Raw genomic sequence first — 25,787 nt, 5'->3', positions numbered from 1 at the left:
AAAGATTGATGGCAAGGCTGTGTTTAAGCGGGCACAAAGAGTTCCCATGAGAAGGTGTTTTGGGTGGGGAGGGCAGGAACTGGGTGGGAATGGCCATAGGGATTACCATGGCCATGGGCAGGCAATGGGTGGGAAAATAACCAGACAACACCTACAAGCGTTGTGTCCCTCCTCATATGCCATTCTCCCTAGCTGTACTCTGTCCCTCCTCATATGCCATTCTCCCTAGCTGTACTCTGTCCCTCCTCATATGCCATTCTGCCTAGCTGTACTCTGTCCCTCCTCATATGCCATTCTCCCTAGCTGTACTCTGTCCCTCCTCATATGAAATTCTCCCTAGCTGTACTCTGTCCCCTCCTCATATACCATTCTCCCTAGCTGTACTCTGTTCCTCCTCATATGCATTCTCCCTAGCTGTACTCTGTCGCTCCTCATATGCCATTCTCCCTAGCTGTACTCTGTCCCTCCCCATATGCCATTCTCCCTAGCTGTACTCTGTCCCTCCTCATATGCCATTCTCCCTAGCTGTACTCTGTCCCTCCTCATATGCCATTCTCCCTAGCTGTACTCTGTCGCTCCTCATATGCCATTCTCCCTGGCTGTACTCTGTCCCTCCCCATATGCCATTCTCCCTAGCTGTACTCTGTCCCTCCTCATATGCCATTCTCCCTAGCTGTACTCTGTCCCTCCTCATATGCCATTCTCCCTAGCTGTACTCTGTCCCTCCCCATATGCCATTCTCCCTAGCTGTACTCGAATGCAATAGTTTCAGCTCTATATATAGACGGTGCTTTAATGCCACCTAATAGTCACTCTGATATTTGCTACGGGATAAAAGGTCGAGCTTAGGAAAGGAAGTCACTGATTTCAACATTGAGTTTTTTGCGATGGATCCAAGAGTCACGAGCAAAATGGAGATGCAGTGCTTGCTGTCATTCACAGGGTGTCAGGTGCACCTTCGTGTATATATGGTCAGCAACGTTGTGTAGTGTTAATAGTGTAGAGGCTAGACTCACAGCAGCTGGCCACACAATGTAAACCCGGCAAACGATTCACAATAGTGAAAAAAAAGCGGACAAAAAATAATTAAACGTTCAGGTATTTCACAAGAGAAAAAACAAGATAGGGTTGTGCTGTTTCCCACATAGTGCAGTAAAGGTACCTTTTAATCAATAAAGAACTGAGTGATAACAAAAGATTGCTTTGATGTTACCGTAAAACCATCAGTGATAACTACAGGAGGGGGAGCGGGAGGAGATAATATCCCAACGGAGTCCAAAAAAAGAAGGACTCTCATTGTGTAGATGGAGTTTGACATTTGGCACAAAATCAAACACGAGCGCCGAGCAGAGATTACCCTAGAATCTCATCTTCTTGATAAACCCGTGGGAAAACAGCTGTAAAACTTCCTATGTTCTGCACCTGGCCCAGAGCAATGAGTTGAATCTGCAAGCTGTGTGATGCGGAGGATGGAGGTGCACAGCCAGACTGGAAAGCACGGATGCAGGCAAGGGTGAGCTAGAAGCCCGCCATGTTCTCATGTTGCGCATTAGTGCTCTGAAGGAACATACCAACACACACCCGGGCGGATCCCTCCCTCGACCACTCCAGAAAGGAACGGCAGTCTCTACTCTTCAGAGATCATCTCGGTAGCCACTGATCACCGGATCCTGGATGATCACTTAATATCGCCTTATCTCACCCGTATGCGCTACCTGTATCCCCCACCCTTGCACATTGGTCCGTTGTTTCTCAGGTGACATAACAGAAATGTGCGCACATTGTGGCATCACAGTTATTCTAAACCTGATACATCTCTTTTGAAAGCTCATCGGCTTGTGGACCATCACGCTTCTAAGGAAGCAAAAGGGGCTTTCTTTTCTAATCGCAGTCACGAAGCACAAAACCATTCAAAGAACTCTTTGCTGTAGTGTGGGAGCTGTATCAGTCCTTCATGAGTACACCTAGGGTGCGGGGGTCACAGGATCTCTGTGATACACAAAACCATTCAAATGAACTCTTTGCTGTAGTGTGGGAGTTGTATCAGTCCTTCATGAGTACACCTAGGGTGCGGGGGTCACAGGATCTCTGTGATACACAAAACCATTCAAATGAACTCTTTGCTGTAGTGTGGGAGTTGTATCAGTCCTTCATGAGTACACCTAGGGTGCGGGGGTCACAGGATCTCTGTGATACACAAAACCATTCAAATGAACTCTTTGCTGTAGTGTGGGAGTTGTATCAGTCCTTCATGAGTACACCTAGGGTGCGGGGGTCACAGGATCTCTGTGATACACAAAACCATTCAAATGAACTCTTTGCTGTAGTGCGGGAGCTGTCTCAGCCCACCATGAGTGCACCTAGTGTGCGGGGGTCACAGGATCTCTGTGATATGTTGTCTGACTTCTTTGTCCAAAAGATTGTGAGGATCCGTTTGGACATTCTAGCTTCCAATTTCCAATGAGGTTCAGACGCCCCCTCTTCCTGTGCTGCCATCACTCTCTTATGACGTTCCAACCTCCCCACCCCCCTGTGCTGCCATCTCTCTCTTATGAGGTTCAGCCTCCCCCTCTCCATGTGCTGCCGTCTCTCTCTTATGAGGTTCAGCCTCCCCCTCTCCCTGTGCTGCCGTCTCTCTCTTATGAGGTTCAGACTCCCCCTCTCCCTGTGCTGCCGTCTCTCTCTTATGAGGTTCAGACTCCCCCTCTCCCTGTGCTGCGGTCTCTCTCTTATGAGGCTGAGACTCCCCCTCTCCCTGTGCTGCCATCTCTCTCTTATGAGGTTCAGACTCCCCCTCTCCCTGTGCTGCCATCTCACTCTTATGAGGTTCAGACTCCCCCTCTCCCTGTGCTGCCATCTCTCTCTTCTGAGGTTCAGACTCCCCCTCTCCCTGTGCTGCCATCTCACTCTTATGAGGTTCAGACTCCCCCTCTCCCTGTGCTGCCATCTCTCTCTTATGAGGCTGAGACTCCCCCTCTCCCTGTGCTGCCATCTCTCACTTACGAGGTTCAGACTCCCCCTCTCCATGTGCTGCCATCTCTCACTTACGAGGTTCAGACTCCCCCTCTCCCTGTGCTGCCATCTCTCTCATACGAGGTTCAGACTCCCCCTCTCCCTGTGCTGCCATCTCTCTCTTACGATGTTCAGACTCCCCCTCTCCCTGTGCTGCCATCTCTCTCTTACGAGGTTGAGACTCCCCCTCTCCCTGTGCTGCCATCTCTCTCTTACGAGGTTGAGACTCCCCCTCTCCCTGTGCTGCCATCCCTCTCTTACGAGGTTCAGACTCCCCCTCTCCCTGTGCTGCCATCTCTCTTATGAGGTTCAGACTCCCCTTCTCCCTGTGCTGCCATCTCTCTCTTATGAGGTTCAGACTCCCCTTCTCCCTGTGCTGCCATCTCTCTCTTATGAGGTTCAGACTTCCCCTCTCCCTGTGCTGCCATCTCTCTCTTATGAGGTTCAGACTCCCCCTCTCCATGTGCTGCCATCTCTCTCTTATGAGGTTCAGACTCCCCCTCTCCCTGTGCTGCCATCTCTCCCTTATGAGGCTGAGAATCCCCCTCTCCCTGTGCTGCCATCTCTCACTTACGAGGTTCAGACTCCCCCTCTCTCTGTGCTGCCATCTCTCTCTTATGAGGTTCAGACTCCCCCTCTCCATGTGCTGCCATCTCTCTCTTACGAGGTTCAGACTCCCCCTCTCCCTGTGCTGCCATCTCTCACTTACGAGGTTCAGACTCCCCCTCTCCCTGTGCTGCCATCTCTCTCTTATGAAGTTCAGACTCCCCCTCTCCATGTGCTTCCATCTCTTATGAGGTTCAGACTCCCCCTCTCCCTGTGCTGCCATCTCTCACTTATGAGGTTCAGACTCCCCCTCTCCCTGTGCTGCCATCTCTCTCTTATGAGGTTCAGACGCCCCCTCTCCCTGTGCTGCCATCTCTCTCTTATGAGGTTCAGACTCCCCCTCTCCCTGTGCTGCCATCTCTCTCTTATGAGGTTCAGACTCCCTTCTCCCTGTGCTGCCATCTCTCTCTTATGAGGTTCAGACTCCCCCTCTCCATGTGCTTCAATCTCTTATGAGGTTCAGACTCCCCTTCTCCCTGTGCTGCCATCTCTCTCTTATGAGGTTCAGACTCCGCCTCTCCCTGTGCTGCCATCTCTCTCTTATGAGGATGAGACTCCCCCTCTCCCTGTGCTGCCATCTCTCTCTTATGAGGTTCAGACTCCCCTTCTCCCTGTGCTGCCATCTCTCTCTTATGAGGTTCAGACTCCGCCTCTCCCTGTGCTGCCATCTCTCTCTTATGAGGATGAGACTCCCCCTCTCCCTGTGCTGCCATCTCTCTCTTATGAGGTTCAGACTCCCCTTCTCCCTGTGCTGCCATCTCTCTCTTATGAGGTTCAGACTCCCCCTCTCCCTGTGCTGCCATCTCTCTCTTATGAGGTTCAGACTCCCCCTCTCCCTGTGCTGCCATCTCTCTCTTATGAGGTTCAGACTCCCCTTCTCCCTGTGCTGCCATCTCTCTCTTATGAGGTTCAGACTCCGCCTCTCCCTGTGCTGCCATCTCTCTCTTATGAGGATGAGACTCCCCCTCTCCCTGTGCTGCCATCTCTCTCTTATGAGGTTCAGACTCCCCCTCTCCCTGTGCTGCCATCTCTCTCTTATGAGGTTCAGACTCCCCTTCTCCCTGTGCTGCCATCTCTCTCTTATGAGGTTCAGACTCCGCCTCTCCCTGTGCTGCCATCTCTCTCTTATGAGGATGAGACTCCCCCTCTCCCTGTGCTGCCATCTCTCTCTTATGAGGTTCAGACTCCCCCTCTCCCTGTGCTGCCATCTCTCTCTTATGAGGTTCAGACTCCCCTTCTCCCTGTGCTGCCATCTCTCTCTTATGAGGTTCAGACTCCCCCTCTCCCTGTGCTGCCATCTCTCTCTTATGAGGTTCAGACTCCCCTTCTCCCTGTGCTGCCATCTCTCTCTTATGAGGTTCAGACTCCCCCTCTCCCTGTGCTGCCATCTCTTTCTTCTTCGAGTCTTGAAATCCATTGGGCCACAGCTGGCAGCGCTGCTTATTGGCCTGGTTATTCATTCACTTCAGACTGGTACCATTCTGGGGTTTTTGATGCATGCATTGGTCAACCCCTGGTTAAAAAAGCCTTCTTTGGACCAGGCTGTACCTGCACATTTCCGTCCCATCTCATTGCAGCGGTCCCCGATGCCCCAATTGAGAGACTATCTGGGGTCCCAGCTTATCTTGGACCCTTTTCAGTCTGGTTTCCACCCCCTTATGGGGACTGAAGCCGTCCTGGTGACTGTGATTGACGACCTCTCTCTGAGCCTTGACCAGTGTGGAATTTATTTATTTTATTTATTGGATATTTATAAGGCGCTTATACAACATGACAATGTTTACGAGTGGTATGAGAACACAATTGGTGTTCTCATACTACTTGACCTCTTTGTGGCGTATGCCATGATTCACCACGCTATTCTTTGTCAACGCCTCGGGGAGATTGGATTGGGGGGCTCCGTCTTGTAATGGTTCTGATCTTTTTTATCTGATAGAACCCAGTCCTTGTCTTTGCCTCCCTTCTCTTCTGTCCCGGTTCCTCTTACCTGTGGCGTCCCTCAGGGCTCCGCTATTTCACCCTCCTGTTTAATATCTAAATGCTCCCGCTGGCTAAACAGATTCATGCTCATGGCTGCAGATCTTTCTCCTATGCCAATGACACGCAAATTATTATTTTGTGTGTTGACCAAGATCAGGCGACAGCGGCTGCCCATTTCAAAAAGCTGCTTGTCTGACACTGGAGTTTGGATGTGCAGCAATTGGCTCAAACTCAATGCAGGCAAGGCAGAAGTGATGGTATTGGGAGCCGATTCCTTGGAGGGTTCTGCTTGGTCCACAGCAATCTGGCCGCCTGTTTTGGGCCCATCTACCGTAAGGAACTTGGGCATTACCATTGTTGCCTCCCTTTCTGCTGCGCCTCATATTAAGGTGAGATGCAGTGCTGCCCAGTTCAAGTTTAGGCTCCTGAGGAAGGTCATCCCTTTGTGCCCGCTGATCTCTGTGGCTTGGTGGTCTCCACATTTGTCATGGGGAACCTGGACTATTGTAACGCAACTCTTTTTGCTCAGCCCAAAACTCTTCTCGACCATCTGCAGGTTGTGCACAATGCGGCCGCCCGTCTGGCGATGTGAGTGCCGAAATATGCTAGAACCTCAAAGGGCTCGAGAAGCTGCACTGGCTACCGATTGCCGGCAGGAATACATTTAAAATCCTTTGTCTGGTTCACGGGCTTTGCATGGCATGGGAGCTGGCTTCTTACACCAGAAGATCACGCGTTATTGTCCAAGGAATCTTCGCTCCGCTGGCCAAGCCTTGCTCCAGGTTCCGTGCTTTTGGGGGGAGAGCCCTTTCAGTGGTAGCCCCACTGTTATGGAATTCCCCCCCCTCACGCCCTTTCCGGAAGATTGAGGACCATCTCCACTTCCGAAAGGCCTTTGAAACATTCCTGTTCAATCAGTACATTTATGGGGCTTTTCTTTTCGTCCTCTCTGCCTGTTTGTCGGTTGCTGGCCGGCTCTGTGATCGGGGGCCCTCTGCTTATGGGGCTTTTCTTTTCTTCCTCTCTGCCTGTTTGCCGGTTGCTGGCCGGCTCTGTGATCGGGGGCCCTCTGCTTATGGGGCTTTTCTTTTCTTCCTCTCTGCCTGTTTGCCGGTTGTTGAGCGGCTCTGTGATCGGGGGCCCTCTGCTTATGGGGCTTTTCTTTTCTTCCTCTCTGCCTGTTTGCCGGTTGCTGGCCGGCTCTGTGATCGGGGGCCCTCTGCTTATGGGGCTTTTCTTTTCTTCCTCTCTGCCTGTTTGCCGGTTGCTGGCCGGCTCTGTGATCGGGGGCCCTCTGCTTATGGGGCTTTTCTTTTCTTCCTCTCTGCCTGTTTGCCGGTTGTTGGGCGGCTCTGTGATCGGGGGCCCTCTGCTTAGCGCCAGGATGCCTTCAAGCCACAGTTGCACTTTATACATTGTTATAACATAACATACATTCATGCATGCATTGACACTCCAACACACATACATTGCCTCCAGGTCGACTGTAGGAGTACTGATAGCGCAATCGGACAGAACAGTCTGCAACCCATCTTGTGCCTTTTCTGTAGTAGTCTCTAAATCCTTGCTCCGATCACCTGGATTTCCTTGGGACCTTGTTTGGAGGCAACATCTCCTCACCAAAGGCATATACACTGGTCCTTGCGTGGACATCCCTTAAATGGATTTAAATGTGTTTGTGGGTGTAAGGTAAGAGAAGGGGGCACAAGAAGAGGATCCGTATCCACACCTTGAAGGTATTTTTAACAAATATAATAGGGGAAAAAATAGATTTGTTGTCTTGATAAAGTGACATGAAGATGCACCATGATGGAATGCTGATAAGGTGATCAGTCTCTGCAGCGATCAGAGCACCTGCAGATTAGGAAGAATGCAACTGAAGAGTACATCCCTGTAGTGACCATGTATAGAACCTACTCTGAAGCCTTAGCAAGACTTCACACTCACTTTCCACTTAATGTCAATAGTAAGGCTGAGCCTGTTTTCATTTTGTGACAAATATTCTACAAATTGACGTTTTGGGTTAAACCCATGTCTTACACTCATGACAGTCACGCAGACGCGTCTCTTCAGTCCCTTATTACTAGGAATTTTAGGAAGTCTTGAAAGACAATTATCAAGTACAGCACTCACAGCGCCCTGCACTCCCCTATGTCTCTAAAAGGTGTCCCTTCCCCGACTTCTCCAGAGTGACAAGTCTGACTCCAAGCAAAGACGTGGCATATATGGTCTTGTAACTGTAGTGTTCATCACTGAACCTGGATCTCCAACCATTGCGCCCCAGTCATCCAGTAGGCTACACAATCACTGACAATAAACACACATTCAAATTGCACTTACAAAACAAAAGTAGGAACCTGCTTTATAAAAATAAAAGAATGGAGGAAAACTATTCATATATGAAATTGCTTATTTTAATGATAACAGAACGTTTGAAATCCCTCTTGTCTGTGTTAATGGATGAATGGACTGCGTGAGGGACTCAAATGAATACAATTGGTGTTGAATATTGATATTTGGATCATTCTATTTTACGTATTATATAATTGTCTATCTATTTAGTATTTGTCTACTAAATTGAAATACAAAAACGATTACATTCAAATATTATATTTTTCTAAAAACAGATCTTATTTTGTTCTTCAATTGCAATTTGAATGTTTGAAGTAAAAAAAACAGTACGTTAAAAATAATTTGCTTTATCATAAGAACATAGTTAAAAGCAACCCATTTAGTAAATTCTTAGAGAATGAGCCTGCTTCTCGACTAGACTGGGAGAAAATAGAAAATCACTGTCAGGAACCCCACTCACGGGGCGGGAGGCAACATAGCGGTCAAAAAGGAAGGGCTTCCGACTCTCCTTGACCCCTCCTCCTGGGCCAATGAGTGCGAGGCTAGGCTTTCCAAATGCCAGCCCTTCCCGTCACCATCCCACGTCCGTCCGTCCGTCCTTCCTTCCTTCTCATCCACAGTATCCGGACCATAACTACGACATCTTCCACACCCAATCCAACTATCTTCAGTGAGTTCCACATTTAGTTTGACTGTCCCTCAAAACCGATGAAACGCACCCTAATCGGCAGCAAGGAAGCCATCCACCTTCAGCAATTGGTCAGCGGACCCACACATCAAGCAGAAGACATTCTGAGTGTCACATACGGCACCTTGTCACCCTAGAAGTATCCCTACAATGTCTTCTCCACTTGTTCGATCCTTTCCACATCGGGGTATTGAGCCTGCGCTGCACGACCTTGACAGACCGTCAGTGGAGAGGCACCCAGGTAATCCCTGCAGAAGAGGTAAGCCCGGACCCATCACACCCATTTCTGTCCGTCTTCCCGGTTGAACAGGCATGTGTCCTTCTGTTAGATAACTGGTTCTCGGAAGATTTCTAGTCCATGGAGCCTCCTTATTGCTGTAGCAAATCCTCCTTAGACGAAGCAGAACAAATAGGTTACCATTCGCCTCCCAGGAGCAAAAAGCACATTCTTGAACGGACAAGGCATGCAAGCCCCTCCGCCATTGCCAGACTGATCTTCCAAATTTGGCTTAGGCATTGCAGAACAGTAGTCCAAAAGATCAAAACTGTATGAACGTCCAGCATGATCACCTCAGCCAACCAAGGTCTTCAAAATGATGTGACACTGTCTGAACACTTCCACAACAAGGCCTTGGCCCTCCACAAATGTATCTCAGTGCAACCTGCTGCCTCTACTCATTCCATGGCCTCCTGCCTTCTCTGCACGCTCTTGCTCTGCCAATCCCTCCCCTGTCACTGCCTTGAAGCTGCTTTAACCTTTGTCTCCCAGGAGCTGTTAGCTGCAAGCAGGGAAGCCGTCTCTCCTGGAGACTACGGCCCACTGGCTCTGTTCAAGGAAATGCAAGGACGTGCCGCTGAGAGCACATTAGGCACCAGGCGGGAAGGTTTGGAGATGCTTTTATGCCAAGTATTGCTAAACTGTTAGTTGGGGATGAGTTGGGGGTGAGTCCAGGAAGAAGAGGAACGGGCAGGGGGTCCCTCAATCATTTCTTGAATACCTACAGAAGCAGCACGAATTTCCAGGACGTTAAAGCTGAAGATTTGCTTAAGGAATAGTCTCACTTTCTAAAATTCTCCACTGAAAGGCAGCTTTCGCTTCTGGCGATGATTTGACGCCACCATGTTAGTGATTCGGTGCTGTACAAAAGCAGAATAAAACAGCAGACGAACTATGTGAATCGACACATTCTCACCATGCGATGAACATGTGCATTGTGTTACAATATAGCACATGGCTGCTAGAGCAGGAACAAACAATAGCTCTGAGCTCTGAGGGCCAACCGCCCCCCCCCCCCAGTCCCCCTACTTCCACAGCTGTCTGGCTGCACTTATGAGAAGCATATGGCAGCCATCTTGTAGCCATTTGGTCCAGATCACAGGAACTGCTGAGGCCAGCTCCACACACAAATTCCACAGTGCTTCCTTGCACATGTTCACATGTGAAAAATCAAACTTTAATAACATTCTTAATGAAGGAGTCCCACACATCACACAAACCGTTTAATGCACCGAACAGCCATTGAAGCTGTTTTTTTTCTTCTATTACCCTATTGTTTAACAAATGCCAAAATATGATGAGCATATTAGCTTTTTGCACAAAAATTGACTAAATGACTAAATTGTTGTGAACTAATGCTTTTTTTTAACATTTGTTCATTAAAACCTGATGTTTTCAAAAGGAGTTGAGTTTATTAAGAGCAAGAGAAATATGCATGTGTTCTATCATTTTACTGTCACGTGCTTCATTTCCTATTTATTGATGTACGCCCCCACTTCTTACTCCGAAAATTAAATATGACTTTGAGATCCAGAAGCAGACACTCGTTTTCTTCTCCCAAACGGTCATAGTAAATCTGCCAAAAAACAAAAATAATGTTGAACATACATTAAAACTCAGATTTCGTACGCCTATCTGTTTCTTTGATAGCAATGCACATATGTGTAAGGGATGCTCTTAACTGGGGCTTACCTCACAGTGAGGGCGGGAGTTGAGGGCAGAGGGTCATGATCAAAAGACCTCCTGCCTAGTGCGGTTCCCCATCAAATATACTGCCACCTTTCAGGAGCAGTCTCCCACACTTGTCCAAAAGTGAGGGGAACTGGAGGTCATGACTGCGAGGCCTAAGGCCTCATTTCAAGAATAGTGCATCGTAGGCTATGGGCCTCATTACGAGGCTTGCGCTGACGGAATGAAGGGGGCCGGTACGGGAACGGCCCCCTTCATTCCGTCAGGGCTGATTACAAGCCTCCCATCGCGGGTAATGTGCCCGTTGTTACCTCCATCCCCATTCCCACTGAGCCCTATGGGGGCTCAAATGGGACTGGGGAAGGGTTCCTGCAAGGAGGACTTACCGGGTCATACTATGTCGGAGTGACCCGGTAAGACCCCATTGCAGGAACCCGGAAAAGGAGCCCGGTTTGGAGGCAGCCATAGAGCTAATAGAAGTGGTTAATCTCTTCTCTCTATATAAAGCAGAAAATCTGTTAGTTGGTTCCTTATACAATTCCACACCGTTCCACCAATCTGCACCAAATTTGGCATAGTTAACTGTGAGGACCCTCTGGAAATGACTGGCTACATGACATTTGGACACCCCACCCATTTCCCCGGATTTCAGCCCCTTCACACATGAGACGGTTGCCTGCATCGGCGAAATATCAATATAAATGTGGTCGTAGAAGGACTGGATGAAGCTCCTTTTAGGCGCGTCGATGCGAGGAACAAAGCTCAAACGGGACCTAAAAAACCAGGTTTCAAGGCCCTAGGATGCACGTTTCCGAGATATTTACACTGCAACGCACTGCATGCATTTTAATTTTGTGTAATTGGAATGCTTTTCTCTTTCCAGATGCCTCCCAAAAAGCAAAAATCTATTGGACTAATGAATCCAAAATCAAAGAAAGTGAGACTATTAAGGGCCTGTCTACAAAACCTGTGCGGAATGCGGGTCCTGTTTGCTAGTAAATAATAAACCAAACGATTTGATATGATAGGTTATTTATAGCGCATAGCCTGTAATCGAAATTACCATCTCAGAAATTACACATGAGAATGCGAGTAAAATCGGTCTCGTAATGGGTCTGGGAGTGATATATAACATACAATAATAAGGAAACCATTGGGAATCCAACATGATATGTAGTCAAACGAAATACTAGCCTGTGTCATCTTCATCGAGAGTATCATCCCTTCTTACCTGCATTTGGGAGAGAGCTTTCTTCTGTTAGAGACACTACGCCGGTGAGCGTTACTATGAGCCGGGTGCAGTGGCGTAACACAAAAACTTGGCAACAAATCATGGGTCGCGCCACACTCTGAGCCAGCCTAGATTATCGCGCGTGCGCAATACGCACAAACGTGCTGATGAAGGGGTATGCCGCACACTACACTAGGAGAAAGATATAAATATGTGTTTTAATACAGTATACAGCACACTTTATGATAAAATTGGCTAAAAAGCCAGAGTGTTTGCAATTGTTTTGTAGGGTAACACCAATCCAATACATGCAAGTGACCAACAGTGCACAGGTACATTAATGCTTTGCTCTTGAAAATGCCATGCCACAATGAAAACATGTCCAACAGGCTGCACAATGTAGACCAGTGTAGACACATAATAACATTACAGTAAAGCATGCCAGGCCACATTTAGACATACCTAGACTGGTTGCACCAAAATGCCAGTCGAAGCAGTAACACTCATCAAGAAGAGAGCACACAATCAAGCCTGCATCTCTGTGGCCTCTAACAACAGTCGAACTCTTCTGCAAGGAACTGGTCAATCCTGTTGCGGTCCCTACCTCTCCTGTTCCCTCGCAGGCCATCTGTACGGCTCTGGCCTCTCACTTCTCCGCTAAAACTCAGGACATCCTGACCTCTATCTTCTCTTCCTCTCCCTCTTCCTCTCTCGGCCCTCCTTTGGCCACCTCCACCTCTCCTCCTTTCTCCTCTTTCTCTCTGACAGCACCTGATGAGGTTTCTAGACAAGTCTGATCTATGAAAGTGTAGTCCTAACAGGTGCTCCCCTGCTCCTCCAGAACTATCAAGGACCATATTGACACCCTCGCTCCAGCCTTGGATTATTTCTGTAATCACTCTTTCGCCACTGGAATGTTCCCCTCCCCCCTTAAGCACTCCCATGTGCACCCACTTCTCAAGATGCAGTCTGCCGATCCTACCTGCCTGGCAAACTATCGCCAAATATCCATCACCATTTTCCTGGGCAAACTCTTGGAAAAGCTGGCCATCTCCCAGTTTACTCTCCACACTTAATCTGTTGGTTGTCTCTGTGATCATCAGTCTGGCTTTAGAGCTGCCAGAGGCACAGAAACTGCTCTACTGAACACCCGTGAAGATCTGCTCTCTAACCTTGATTCCAGCATTCCTTCTGTCCTCATCCTCCTTGATCTTTCCTCTGCTTTCAAAATGGTCAACCATGCCATCCTGATCAATCGACTACGTGAGAACCTGGGCCACACGGATCAGGCCCTGGAGTGGCTGACCTCCTTCCTCTTGGACTGCCCCTCCCTGGTCCAACTTGGTCCCTTTCTCTCCATCACCTCTCTCTCTATCTGTAGCATTCCCCAGGGCGCAATCCTCTGACCCTGTTTTTTCAACCTCTACTTGGCCCCTTTGGCCACCTGGTCTCTACCTGCTCCTCTCCTCTCGCGCTCATTCCTGACCGTCTATCCGCGATTCAGGATTGGTGTGCCTCCAACGATCTCTGCCTTAATGCCAGTAAGATGGAGCTCCTTCTCATTGAGACCCCTGCCCCTGCTTACCCTCTCTCACTCTGGCTGCCCGCCTTGGGCCCTCTTCCTTCACCTTTCTGCGAGGCAAAAAACCTTGGTGTCATCTTTGACTCCACTCTCTCTTTCTCTGCTCACATCTCCGACGTCACCAAGAAGTCCCATTACCAGCTGCTCCTCCTCAAAGGGACTCTCCCTTTCTCACTTTCCCTCAGAAGCTCACTGTCTCCAGAGCCCTGGTTCTCTCTAGGCTGGACTACTGCAACTGCCTCTTTCTCAATCTGCCTTCCTTTACTCTCCGCCCTCTGCAACTAATCCAGAACAGGACTGCAAGACTTGGCCTCAAGCCCAGGGGTCATATCTCTCCAGCCCTGAAATCTCTCCACTGGCTCCTGGTGGCTGCAGGGATCAAGTTCAAGACCCTTTGCATTGTCCACAAGGCTTTTTGGCGCAGAGGCCCGCACTACATCCAACGCTCTCTTCCAAAATACCTTCCTTCTCGAGCCCTTTGCTCAGCTACCTCCAACTCTACAAATCTACAACTCTCTAAGGGTTACACGCTCACTCAGGCAGAGAGTGGGGGGTTAGATCTATCTCCTCTGCAGGTGCCTCCCTTTGGAATGGCCTCCCTGCCCCTCTCCAACTTGAGCCGGACCTCCTAAAGCTACGGTAGCAGCTCAAAACGTTCCTCTTCTCCCCTGCTTTCTCTCTCTCCCTCCCCTGCTGACCTACCTGTCTGCTATACCGACTGGTTGCTTGGCTACCCTCAGTGTCTCACTGAGTCCAGGCTCTTTCTTGATCTTCTTCCTGCTCCCACCTGTGAGGCTAAAAACCTCAGGGTCATCTTCGAATCCACACTCTCCTTCTCTCCTCACATCTCCGACAGCTCAAAGAAGTCACACTATCAACTGCACCTCCTCAGAGATATTCTTCCTTTCCTCTCCTTCCCCCAGAAGCTCACTGTCTCCAGACCTCTGGTTCTCTCTAGGCTGGACTACTGCAACAGCCTCTTTTGTGAATCTGCCTGCTTCTACTCTCCGCCCTCTGCAACTCATCCAAAACAGGACTGCAAAACCTGTCCTAGGCCTCAAGCCCAGGGATCGTGTCTGTTCAGGACTGAAATCTCTTCACTGGCTCCAGTGGCAGCGAGGATCAAGTTCAAAACCCTCTGCATTGTCCACAAGGCCTTCTGGGGGCTGGGTCCTCAATACCTTCAACTCCCTCTTTGTAAATATCCCCCAGAGTGCCTCATACACAAGTACTGCCTTATACACAAGTACTGGGACGAGGAAGAATAGGGCTAGGCCTAGATCTCTCTGCAGCGTTTGACCTCATAGGCCACAACATCCTCTGCCTGTACCTCCTGACAAACTTCCACTTCTCTCATCGGGCGGCTCGTTGGATCAAATAATTCTTGAGTGAGCATACTTCTAGGGTCTTTATAGGCAACTACACTGCTGATCCCATCCCCATTCCATGCAGTATCGCCCAGGGCTCCTGCATTTCCCCAGCCCGTTATTAAACCGACACCAAACTACTCCTTGGTCACTGCGACTCCTTGGGCATCCCTTACACCAACTTTGCTGATGATACTCAAGTTCTACTACCAATCTCAGTGAATTACGCCCAAGATATCTAAACAATCAATCAGACCTACAGTGTCATTCAGAACTGTATGGCCTCCCACAACCTCTGTCTCAATGATGAGAAAACTGAGCTTCTCCTCATAGGCTCCACTCAACGTTTGAGCACCCTGGACCCATCCTGCACCTCCTTCCCCATCGATGGAACCACCATCCAGGTCTCCAAGCATGTGAAGATATTGGGTGTTTATCTCAATGCTGAACTCAACATGTCCCACCACGTTAATGTGTTGGTGTCCTCCACAGATTACACTGCCAAGCTCATTTTCTTGAGTAGGAAATTCCTCTCTCTGCCAAATTGCCTCACTCTGGCCCAAGTATTGAAAGGAAGCTTGATTACTGCAATGTGCTATTCTCTGGCACCACCTCCAAGAAACTTGCGAAACTCCAACTCTTACATAACAAGGCCCTAAGGCCTGGGCCTAAAACTTTCCCAGCACATCTCAGCAACAAGACGGGATGTGCATTGGCTTCCTATACGCATGTATCAAATTTAAAACGCTAGCCATGATAGTTTATTTATATAGCGCCTATACAGAATGTGTTTCAAAGCGCTACAAGGCAAGGGAGGGAACAAGGGAAAATACAACGACATTCTTACAGGCCATGAACAGTAAGGATGTGAAATTAACTATCGTACCCGGCCTGACGACATTTCAGATAGTGCAAGAGCTAAGACATAGATAAGGAAGGGAGGGGGAGAGTGGGAAGGAAATGGAAACAGACTGGCGACTACTGTACTAGGCCTGACAACATTTCTGGTAGAGCCAGAGAAAAACAAAAGGTGAGAGAGAGGGGTGCAGAAAGGGAGGGGAGGAACAAAACAAGTGACTATCGTACTAGGCCTGACAACGTTTCAGATAGTGCTGGAGGGAGGGGGGGCAGTAAGGGGATGGGGGAGCGACATACAAGGTTGCTATCATACTAGGTCCAGGGACAATTCTGATAGAGTAAGTGCATAGAAGAAAGTAAGGGGAGGTGGGGAGGAGATAGGAAAAGGGGGAGGGGAGGAGAGAACAGAGAGTCAGCAGTAAAAAGAGAGTGGAGAAGCAAGAGAGGAGAGCAAATACAATTGTAGAAATCAGTAGTAACACATAATGTTGCAAGCCAGGATACAAGATGAAGATGTGAACATCATGATTCAGGGCCACCATGAGTACAAGATGCAAAGGAAGTCCAGCATGAGAGTTGAGAAAGGGTGACGCACCGTGAATCAATGAATTCCATAAAAGTAAAATCCAGCATTGGCCACAAGACGGTGATGGTGAAACCAGAATGTATCAGAATGCCCCCTCTTACCTCCTCCCCGAATTTCAGCAAAACCAGTGACTCGACCACTCCACTCCTCATCCAGCCATGTGCTGTTCACTGCCAGATTCAACTTCAAGCAAGCAGGGGGCTACAGCATTTGTGTTACTGCTCCCACCCTCTCAAACATCCTTCCCGATCACGTCAGAAATTAGCCATCATTCCATGTCTTCAAAAAACTCTTAAAAACCTGGCTATTCAACAAATATGTACCACATGTATGTATATTGTGCTCACTCTTCTTGCTAGGTCCTTATTCACTGACACTGTACAAACGCTGTGATACCTCTGGGTCTGGGCACTACAAAAATGAAATAAATGCAATTTTTTATTTATTATTTTATTCAACAGGTAATTTGGTTTGCAAATCGAAAACCTTTAACCCTTCCCACCATTTACAAGTAGTCTCATCAAGTTCGGCCCTCGTTGGTAACCAATTTCAGTCTTTTTGAGGCGCTTAGTCCAAGGCCCTACACCTCTTCCGCGTTCCTTCTGGATCCGGTACCTCTAGTTTCTTGAGCATTATGATTACCAACTTTACAAGGGCTATGTTGATTTTGGTTTTCCCTCCTTCAATCAAAGTTTTCCACCAGTAATTCAGACTTCTGGTTGAATAACTTCTAAGAATGTCCCCTAAGCACTGCTCACGTTCATTCCTTAGGCCTAGACAGCTTAGGGTTAGATGTTTCAAAGATTCTGTCTCACCAGGGAGTTTACACAATCTACACCCTGTTTCTTTGCTCATGATGTTTCTTCTTTGGAGTATCTCTTCGGTCGGCAGAACATTGAGTCTGTATCTCATGAGGACTGACCTAAAGTACCGTTTTGGGAACAGTATCAGGTATCCTGGTAACAAGTTCAACTTCCGCGACTGAGCACAGAATTCTTCATAGTTCTTATATTTCCCGTTGTGCTCTTGGGTTTCTATCCAGTCCCTTGTATACAGCTTTTTTTTGTTTTATCCGGATTTTTTAATAAATCCTCCTCTGATTCATTCAGGTTTTTTAGCACTGCTTGACAGCTTTCTTGCCATTCCACTAGCACAGCATCTGTCTGTTCATTCAAAGCTTTTTTCAGCACACTAAAGCCTCCAGATACGTTCTCCTCCAAGCATTTGCGATAGAAGGTCATTTTTTTCCAGTCAACTATGGCTTTCAATGATGTTAATGCCATCTCCCTCCGTATAAGTTGAATTGGAACTGATTTGGGGAGTTGGAGTACTTTCCGCCAAAACAGACCCTCCAGAGTCGGCCATGTTTGTACTGGGAAAGAAGTTGACGTTACTGCTCCATAGGCCAATATAGGTACTGCTTTCATCCTATAAAATTTTACCAAAGGAAATATGGTAAACCTGCAGTATCTCTTCAATAAGATTTTCCCCTGCGCCGCTAAATTGATCGCTTTCCGTCTTAAACCGTCAATTTTTGGTATTGTTACTGCAGACTCCCAGATATATAAACAAGTTTACTTCCAGAATTTGCTTTCCTTTTAGGGTCCATTCTATCTTCTTGTTTTTACTGTTCTTCCTTCCTTGGGTGAACCTCTTTGTCCTTGATTTTTCTGGGTTGATTATCAGATCATTGGCATCCACATAGGACTGCAAAATTGTTAACTGTCGTTGCAGTCCTATCGGTGTCTGATCTATCAGAACAATGTCATCTGCATATAGCAATCTCCCTATTGATGACCCTGCTACTTTTGGCAGAAATATGTGTGTAGAGTCAAAAGCGTCTCCAATGTCTGATGTAAATAGGTTGTAAAGTTCCGGCGCTAGGGGACAACCTTGTTTCAGCCCCGTTTTGATGGGAATTTGATCTGTTAATGTCCCTGTTTTATCCAGCCTTACTCTGATACTTGTTTCCAGATAAAGGTCTTTGATATTCTCCACAAGGACCTGCGGGCACTCCCATGTCTCAAGTTTGTCCCACAGTTTCTCTCTTTTACTCATATCAAAGGTCTTAGACAGGTCAACAAAGGCGATGTAAACTTTCTGATCGTTGTTTCTGGCAGCTCTGGCTTTCAACAAATTGATCAAAAAGACGTTTAGGGTAGTTCTTCTTTCTCTAACGAACCCAGACTGCCAGGGGTCTCTCCTTCTGTTCTGTCTACTCCATTCTGTTAAAGCCTTAAGTAATACTGATGCAAATACCTTCCCTGCGACGTCCAAGAGGGCAATTGGTCTGTAGTTGTCGGGAGATGTTCTCAGCCCTTTTTTATGAATGGGGACAACCACCGCTGCCTTTCAAGACTCTGGGATTTTTTCCGTATAGAGCACATATTTGAATAGTTGATGCAGGAACTGTGCCCATTCAGTTGTATTACTTTTTAGTATGGCGTTTGTCAACCCATCAGGTCCCGGGGCTCGTGAATTTTTTAAGTTCTTCAATATAATTTCAATTGCCTCCGCGCCGATGTTTAGTTTATCCGTCCTTATGTTTGTCAAGGGCTTACGTTGTGATGGAATCAGGCTATCCTCTTGCTGCTGCCTGTAAAACTCACACCATGTGGTTGCGCTTATGGGGTTTGAGAGAGACACGTCTTGTCCTGTATCTGTGTCATGAACCTCATCCCAGACCCCCACTGGCAAGCCCATTTGCCAGGTGGGATCAGGACTCGGGTCTCTAATAAGGCATTGAAGGCCTGCCATCCACATTCAAAGCTCTCTTGGGGCCAGTCCTGGCGCCTATGGCACCAGGCTCATACACCTTGAAGAACGTGTGTACATGGGACTACTTTTTATTGGAGGCTTTCAGCCAACATGGAAGCATCCACATAGCTTGGCTCCTAGGAACCAAGCTATGCGGTATAGTGTTTTGGGTGTGGTGGCCTAGGGACTACTTTACCTGGACTACTTTGTTGAGGCTATTTAAACCACACTGAACAAGAAAGCACGCTTTGCGTTACTTTGCAGTCTGCAACGTGATGCTCACCGTGTCCAGCGATACCCACGAGCCTCGGAGAAGCCAACCTGCAAGGAGACAAAAGCAACATTGTTAGCAGCATCTTACCTGCAATCTCCATCTTTTATCCGCTCGCAGCTCCAGTGAACAGCTTCCTCTGGATCCGCATGCCTCCCGGACCGAAAGACCTGAAAGAGGAAAGGAAAAAACAACATTAAAGAAGGCATTTTGGACATTGCAAAACCACGAACTGCTCAAAAGGCTTACCTTGCTGGTCGCCTCCCGGCCGGCACCGCTCCGGAATTCCACACACGCTGGGGAAACACCGCGACCTGCAAGGAAAGAAGAAAAAAGGTTAGCAAAGGCAAGACAATGCAGCGCTGCGCATAGCACTTACTTACCGCATCCTAGCGCACATCACACGCCATCATTTACCGGCAAGGCCCAACTCAGCCAGTTCGCCACGCTGAAGCTCCGCACACCTAAAGGAGAAAAAGAGACATTATTAAACAAAGAAAGGCATACAAGAATACCGACACAATACGAAAAAAACTGCAATAAGACCTACCTGAAAGACCCAAAACAGGCACGTGCCAGTGAAGTAACTTGGTCGCACACGCCCACGGAAGACAACGCGCCGCTGCCAAGAAGGCAGGATGGAGAGCACGCCTAATTCCACAACAAGGTGAGGAGAGGGCCCAGAGGGGCTGAAGTCACACGGGGTGGTGGGAGGATATTTACCTCAGTCGGCCAGTCTTGAAAACAGCCCTCCTGTATTTTCAGGCGGAACCTTCCCTGCAGACCACATCTGGAAAACACTGGAAGGAAGATACCAGCAACCAACCCGGCTGAGTGACGTCCCCGTGGATACCAGGTGAGCATAACAATCTGTTTCATTAATGATTGTCCAGATTTCCGCCGTGTTTTTTGATTTTATTCTATTCAACATTCTCTCTGCATCTTGATTAAGCATTGTTTTCTTGTGCAAATATAACTAGTTACGGTATGTTTGTTTCAGCTTTTGAATCTCTTTACTGTTGTCCGCGGACCAGGTCTTATTTAGGCGGGTAATGTTTTTCTTCACATTTTTTTTCCTTTTCCATACCGTTCTATCGTACAGATGGGAGTGGATCTTGGTCAGTTGGTTTTTGCTATTTTTACCTTCCGCTCTATAGCTTTTAAAGAGCGGGATATAATCGATCCTTTGCTTTTTTCGGGTCGATTTCAGATCCATGATTAAGTCTTTTAGTTTGCGATTTAACCCTTTGGTGTTCTCCAGTTTTCTCTTAAGTTTTATTCCTCTTCCTGATGTCAATATGTTGTGATTGTAAATGACGGTCTTGTTATTGCTGATGTTTCTGCAAGTTAGTTTCATCAGGTTATGATCACTGGCGGAGGTTGTAATCACCTCCAACGTTAAGATGTCCGTCAACAGATTGCTCGATGTACAGATGTAATCTAATATTTCATTTGTTTGGGCCCCCTTCCATGTTGCTTGAGCCGGGACATCTCCTTGGATCATTCCGTTTAGTATCATGCAGTCCCTTGATTGTATCATTTCTCTCCACCTAACTCCTCTTTTTTCTTTTGCTGTTACTATCGCCAAATCATGTAATATGGCCAGATTGCCTTTATCCATACAGGTGCAGTTTAAGTCTCCCACCATTATGCAAATCGGATCCGTCCACTTTTCTTGCTGTTAGTCCAATAAACTTGCTATTTGTTCTGGGAAATTCTCATTGGATTGGTTTATGGGATTCCAGTACAGTTTCAACAGGATCAAAACTCTTGCTTTGTCAGCTTTTAGATTGTCCAGTTGTATAACCACCATCTGAACGAAAGGGGAGGGATTCCTGGTCTCCACCACCCACCAATTGAAGTCGTTTTTTATTGCGACCAAAAGGCCTGACATAGGTCGACCTCTTATTCCTTTTGTTGCTGGATTGTTTATCACTAAATAGCCTTCGAGCATTGGTGGCTGTTGCAGCCAAGTTTCTTGTAAGCATAGGAGTTTCAGTTTCTCTTTTTGTAGTTCTCCTGTAGTGAAGAGATGGCTAAAGCCTCTTGTATTCCAGCTGCCAAGGGACCAGTAGCCATCACTTTCAATCTCTGTATGTTATTGGGTATCCATTTTGTCGGCCAATAGATTCTTTAACCATTTCCATCTTGCTGCTTCGATTTCATCGCTAGCTCTTGTTTTTCCCAAAGTTTGGCTCAGTGTACCATTGTTGTGACTTGCTCTTGGTGGTGTCCGCTGGCTTTTCCGATATTTGGGCTCTTTACCTTGCTTGTTGTTTGACCTGGGCGAGTGCTTTTTTTGCTCTATCAGTGTCTCAGCACTTTCTTGAAGATCAAATCCCATAGGTCTTAGCTGGTGAGCTTCCACCAAAAGCAATTGTCTGACCAGGTTTGACACTGTGTGTAAAATCACTTTGTCTGTACATGCTTCGTTAGCAAATTCCACAATGGCTAGGTCATTAGTTTTATTAACCTTAATGCCGGGACATGATGTAACAGGCGGATTACAATGAATACATAAAATAAGTTGTAGTCTTTAGCATACGGTCCGGCATGCCAAAAAGAATAACTCATTAGATTATTTCATATATAATAATAAACAGTGACCACAAATCAACATAACATACATGTATTACACATCTCCAAGAATATTCGCCCCTTGGCTTCTTCTGGCAACTTCTTTTAATGTAACTTTCTCAAATCCCTTCATATATTTAGGATGCATCCCATTCTGTGACGTCATTTATTGTGACATCGCTCATTATATATGCAAATTGGGAGCCCCCTGCATATCTTCTACCACCCAGGGCCCTACACATCCTAGGGCTGAGCCTGATGTGTGTCGCCTATTGATATCAGTGGGCATTGGCCTATTGATGTATCAGTGGGCATTGGCCTATTGATATGCCCTATTGATATATCAGTGGGCATTGGCCTATTGATACATCAGTGGGCATTGGCCTATTGATGTATCAGTGGGCATTGGCCTATTGATGTATCAGTGGGCATTGGCCTATTGATATGCCCTATTGATATATCAGTGGGCATTGGCCTATTGATACATCAGTGGGCATTGGCCTATTGATGTATCAGTGGGCATTGGCCTATTGATATATCAGTGGGCATTGACCTATTGATGTATCAGTGGGCATTGGCCTATTGATATGCCCTATTGATATATCAGTGGGCATTGGCCTATTGATATATCATTGGGCATTGGCCTATTGATGCATCAGTGGCCATTGGCCTATTGATATATCAGTGGGAATTGGCCTATTCGTGTATCAGTGGGCATTGGCCTATTGATATATCAGTGGGCATTGGCCTATTGATATATCAGTGGGCATTGGCCTATTTGTGTATCAGTGGGCATTGGCCTATTGATATATCAGTGGGCATTGGCCTATTGATATATCAGTGGACATTGGCCTATTGAATTATCAGCGGGCATTGGCCTATTGATATATCAGTGGGCATTGGCCGGTGACCATCTTCAACAGAGACTTGGGTCCCTATCCGCAGTTGCGCGGCACCTTAAGGAGTAAATCAGAGGATCCGGATCTCCGAGATGATGTGACATCTGGGCGGGAGGAATCTTTCATGGTGGACTCGCTATTGGAGCAGGGTCTCTGCGTGGGTGACGGGGCCAATCTTTGAATGGTCATACGAATGAATAACAATGTGTCTTCTCCAATGTCTGTCTCTGGTACCAAGGTTTAGACCCGCCCAATGTCACCCCTCTGCTACTCCTTAGGTAGTTATGGTGAGTCTTTGTCCTTTATCTATGATTAAAGATTTCATTTTGTTATCTGATGTTCTGTTAGGTGTTCATATAGCGCAGAATTCTCCATGTACATGGTTTCTTGGCACTGTTGGTGGGAGGGACACAATAATCTCAAGTTGGACTGCCCTCAAAGATGGGGGAGTATCTGGGTTGTTATCAGTACTGTTAAAAATGGCATAAAGTTTGATTAGCTTGGGTCCTCCACAGCTCCTGGGTCTTAGTGCTGGTGCAGGTTTTGTGTTGTGGTCCTGCCTTCTGTATCTCCTCCCTGTCTTAGAGTGATAGAATGAGATTGGCCACGCTGTGCAGGCGTCTTTAAAATGATGGTAGGGTTCTCTCCCAGAAAGTGTGCTCTGCTAACCACGTCCTACTTTCTGTGCCTCATGCTGACAACTATAGAGGACACATGTGTGCTCTGGTGGCCTTGTCTACTGCCAAACCGGGAGCTGCCAGCCCATGGCAGGGACAGACTAACATGTTTCTCCATTAGAGAGCCTGGTAGAGTAAAGTTCATTGGAACAGCCATCGGCTGCCTTTGAATTTACTGGCACCCATGTCCAAATTACGATAACAGCATATCTTCATTATTTCGTGCCAGTAAGGGGATTCCATATAAGTATAAAGCTATATACATTTAGAAATCCCAATATGATATCTTTTTATCATCAGCTTGGTTTCCTGCAGCCGTCAGACCCCTCTGTGTAATAGTGTATGGAGATGGGACTTTCACCCACAGCAGATGTTGGACCCAGCCCCGGCTGCCCTTTGTTCTCTGCAGTGAAGGCTTCAAACCTTTCATGGAAGAACAGGACGTACCCCCAGGAGGAGGGATAGAAGCCGGGTGCTACAATACGGCCTTTGACACACAATGGGGGAGTCACACCAAGTAGATATTAACTGAAGTCCTTTTCATATCAGGTCAACAGGGAAGAGTGGGGAGCAGAGTGTAACCGAGAGAGGATCCATACGTGGGAATCAGCCCAAACAGCAGATTCGGGCTGTAGGTACTAATCCATGACTGATTTGCATAATCTTAAAAGATCTAATGATGTGCCAGTGTATACCTGTTATTGGTCCTGCCAGGATGATGTGCCAGTGTATACCTGTTATTGGTCCTGCCAGTATGATGTGGGAATGTATGCCTGGTATTGGTCCTGCCAGGATGATGTGCCAATGTGTACCTGTTATTGGTCCTGTCAGGATGATGTGCCAATGTATGCCTGGTATTGGTCCTGCCAGGATGATGTGCCAGTGTATACCTGTTATTGGTCCGGCCAGGATGATGTGCCAGTGTATGCCTGGTATTGGTCCTGCCAGGATGATGTGCCAATGTGTACATGTTATTGGTCCTGCCAGGATGATGTGCCAGTGTATGCCTGGTATTGGTCCTGCCAGGATGATGTGCCAATGTGTACCTGGTACTAGTCCTGTCAGGATGATGTGCCAGTGTATGCCTGTTATTGGTCCTGCCAGGATGATGTGCCAGTGTACAGCTGGTACTGGTCCTGCCAGGATGATGTGCCAGTGTATGCCTGTTATTGGTCCTGCCAGGATGATGTGCCAGTGTACGCCTGGTATTGGTCCTGTCACGATGATGTGCCAGTGAATAGCTGTTATTGGTCCTGCCAGGATGATGTGCCAGTGTATACCTGTTATTGGTCCTGCCAGGATGATGTCCCAGTGAATAGCTGTTATTGGTCCTGTCTGGATGATGCGCCAGTGTATACCTGTTATTGGTCCTGCCAGGATGATGTGCCAGTGTATACCTGTGATTGATCCTGCCAAGATGATGCACCAGTGTATACCTGTTATTGATCCTGCCAGGATGATGTGCCAGTGTATACCTGTTATTGGTCCTGCCAGGATGATGCTCTAGTGTATGCCTGATATTGGTCCTGCCAGGATGATGTACCAGTGTATAGCTGCTATTGGTCCTGCCAGGATGATGTGCCACTGTATACCTGTTATTGGTCCTGCCAAGTTGTTGTGCCATTGTATAGCTGTTATTGGTCCTGCCAGGATGATGTGCCAGTGTATACCCGTTATTGGTCCTCCCAGGATGATGTGCCAGTGTATAGCTGCTATTGGTTCTGGCAGAATTATGTGCCAGTGTATACCCGTTATTGGTCCTGCCAGGATGATGTGCCAGTGTATAGCTGTTATTGGTCCTGCCAGGATGATGTGCCAGTGTATAGCTGTTATTGGTCCTGCCAGGATGATGTGCCAGTGTGTACCTGGTATTGGTCCTGCCAGGATGATGTGCCAATGTATAGCTGTTACTGATCCTGTCAGGATCACTGCTGGTGCACAGGCCTGTGGAAGAGCAGCCTCATCTACGTGTCTGTGGTGGGTCCGGCATGCAGGTCCGGTAGCGGGAGCCCCTGCTCGTGTGCTTCCCTGTCCATGGTTTGTGTGTGTGTTGTGAATGAGTGTTTGTGTGGTATTAAATCAGTGCTCTGGAGTGGATGCTATGGCACTAGCATGTGGAAGCTCTCTCGCTCTCGCTCTCGCTTTACATCTCTCCTTCTTCCACTATTTCCATTGTGCTCTTTGTCTGTTTGTCTCTCTCTTTGTCTCTCTCTCTCGCTCTCTCGTCCTATCTTTCTGGTTCTCTCTCTCTTTCTCTCTTCCTCTGATTCCATTGTGTTCTCCGTTTCGCTGTCTCCCTATCTTGCTCTCACGTTCTTCCCTTATCTATATTCTGCTCTCTCTTTATCTCTCTCTCTCTCTCTCCCTCTCTCTCTCTC

General features: G+C 47.5%; 2 protein-coding genes across 2 annotated transcripts; both read right to left on the bottom strand.

Annotated features, from left to right (window-relative positions):
- Positions 1-2,503: 2,503 nt before the first annotated feature.
- On the bottom strand, positions 2,504-2,992 carry LOC138579831 (sodium/potassium/calcium exchanger 1-like). The gene has a single exon (XM_069650057.1). It carries the CDS (start codon positions 2,990-2,992, stop codon positions 2,504-2,506), a length of 489 nt encoding a protein of 162 aa, XP_069506158.1.
- Positions 2,993-3,992: 1,000 nt separating this feature from the next.
- LOC138579829 (ribosome-binding protein 1-like) lies at positions 3,993-5,078 on the bottom strand. Its single transcript, XM_069650056.1, has one exon. It carries the CDS (start codon positions 5,076-5,078, stop codon positions 3,993-3,995), a length of 1,086 nt encoding a protein of 361 aa, XP_069506157.1.
- Between the last annotated feature and the right edge of the window lie 20,709 nt (positions 5,079-25,787).

The sequence above is a fragment of the Ambystoma mexicanum genome, chromosome 3p (assembly GCF_040938575.1).
Source record: "Ambystoma mexicanum isolate Mex_15411 chromosome 3p, UKY_AmexF1_1, whole genome shotgun sequence".
NCBI classification, from domain to species: Eukaryota; Metazoa; Chordata; class Amphibia; order Caudata; family Ambystomatidae; genus Ambystoma; species Ambystoma mexicanum.
Note: the sequence above shows the minus strand (reverse complement) of the source record. Positions and strands in the feature narration are given on the sequence as shown.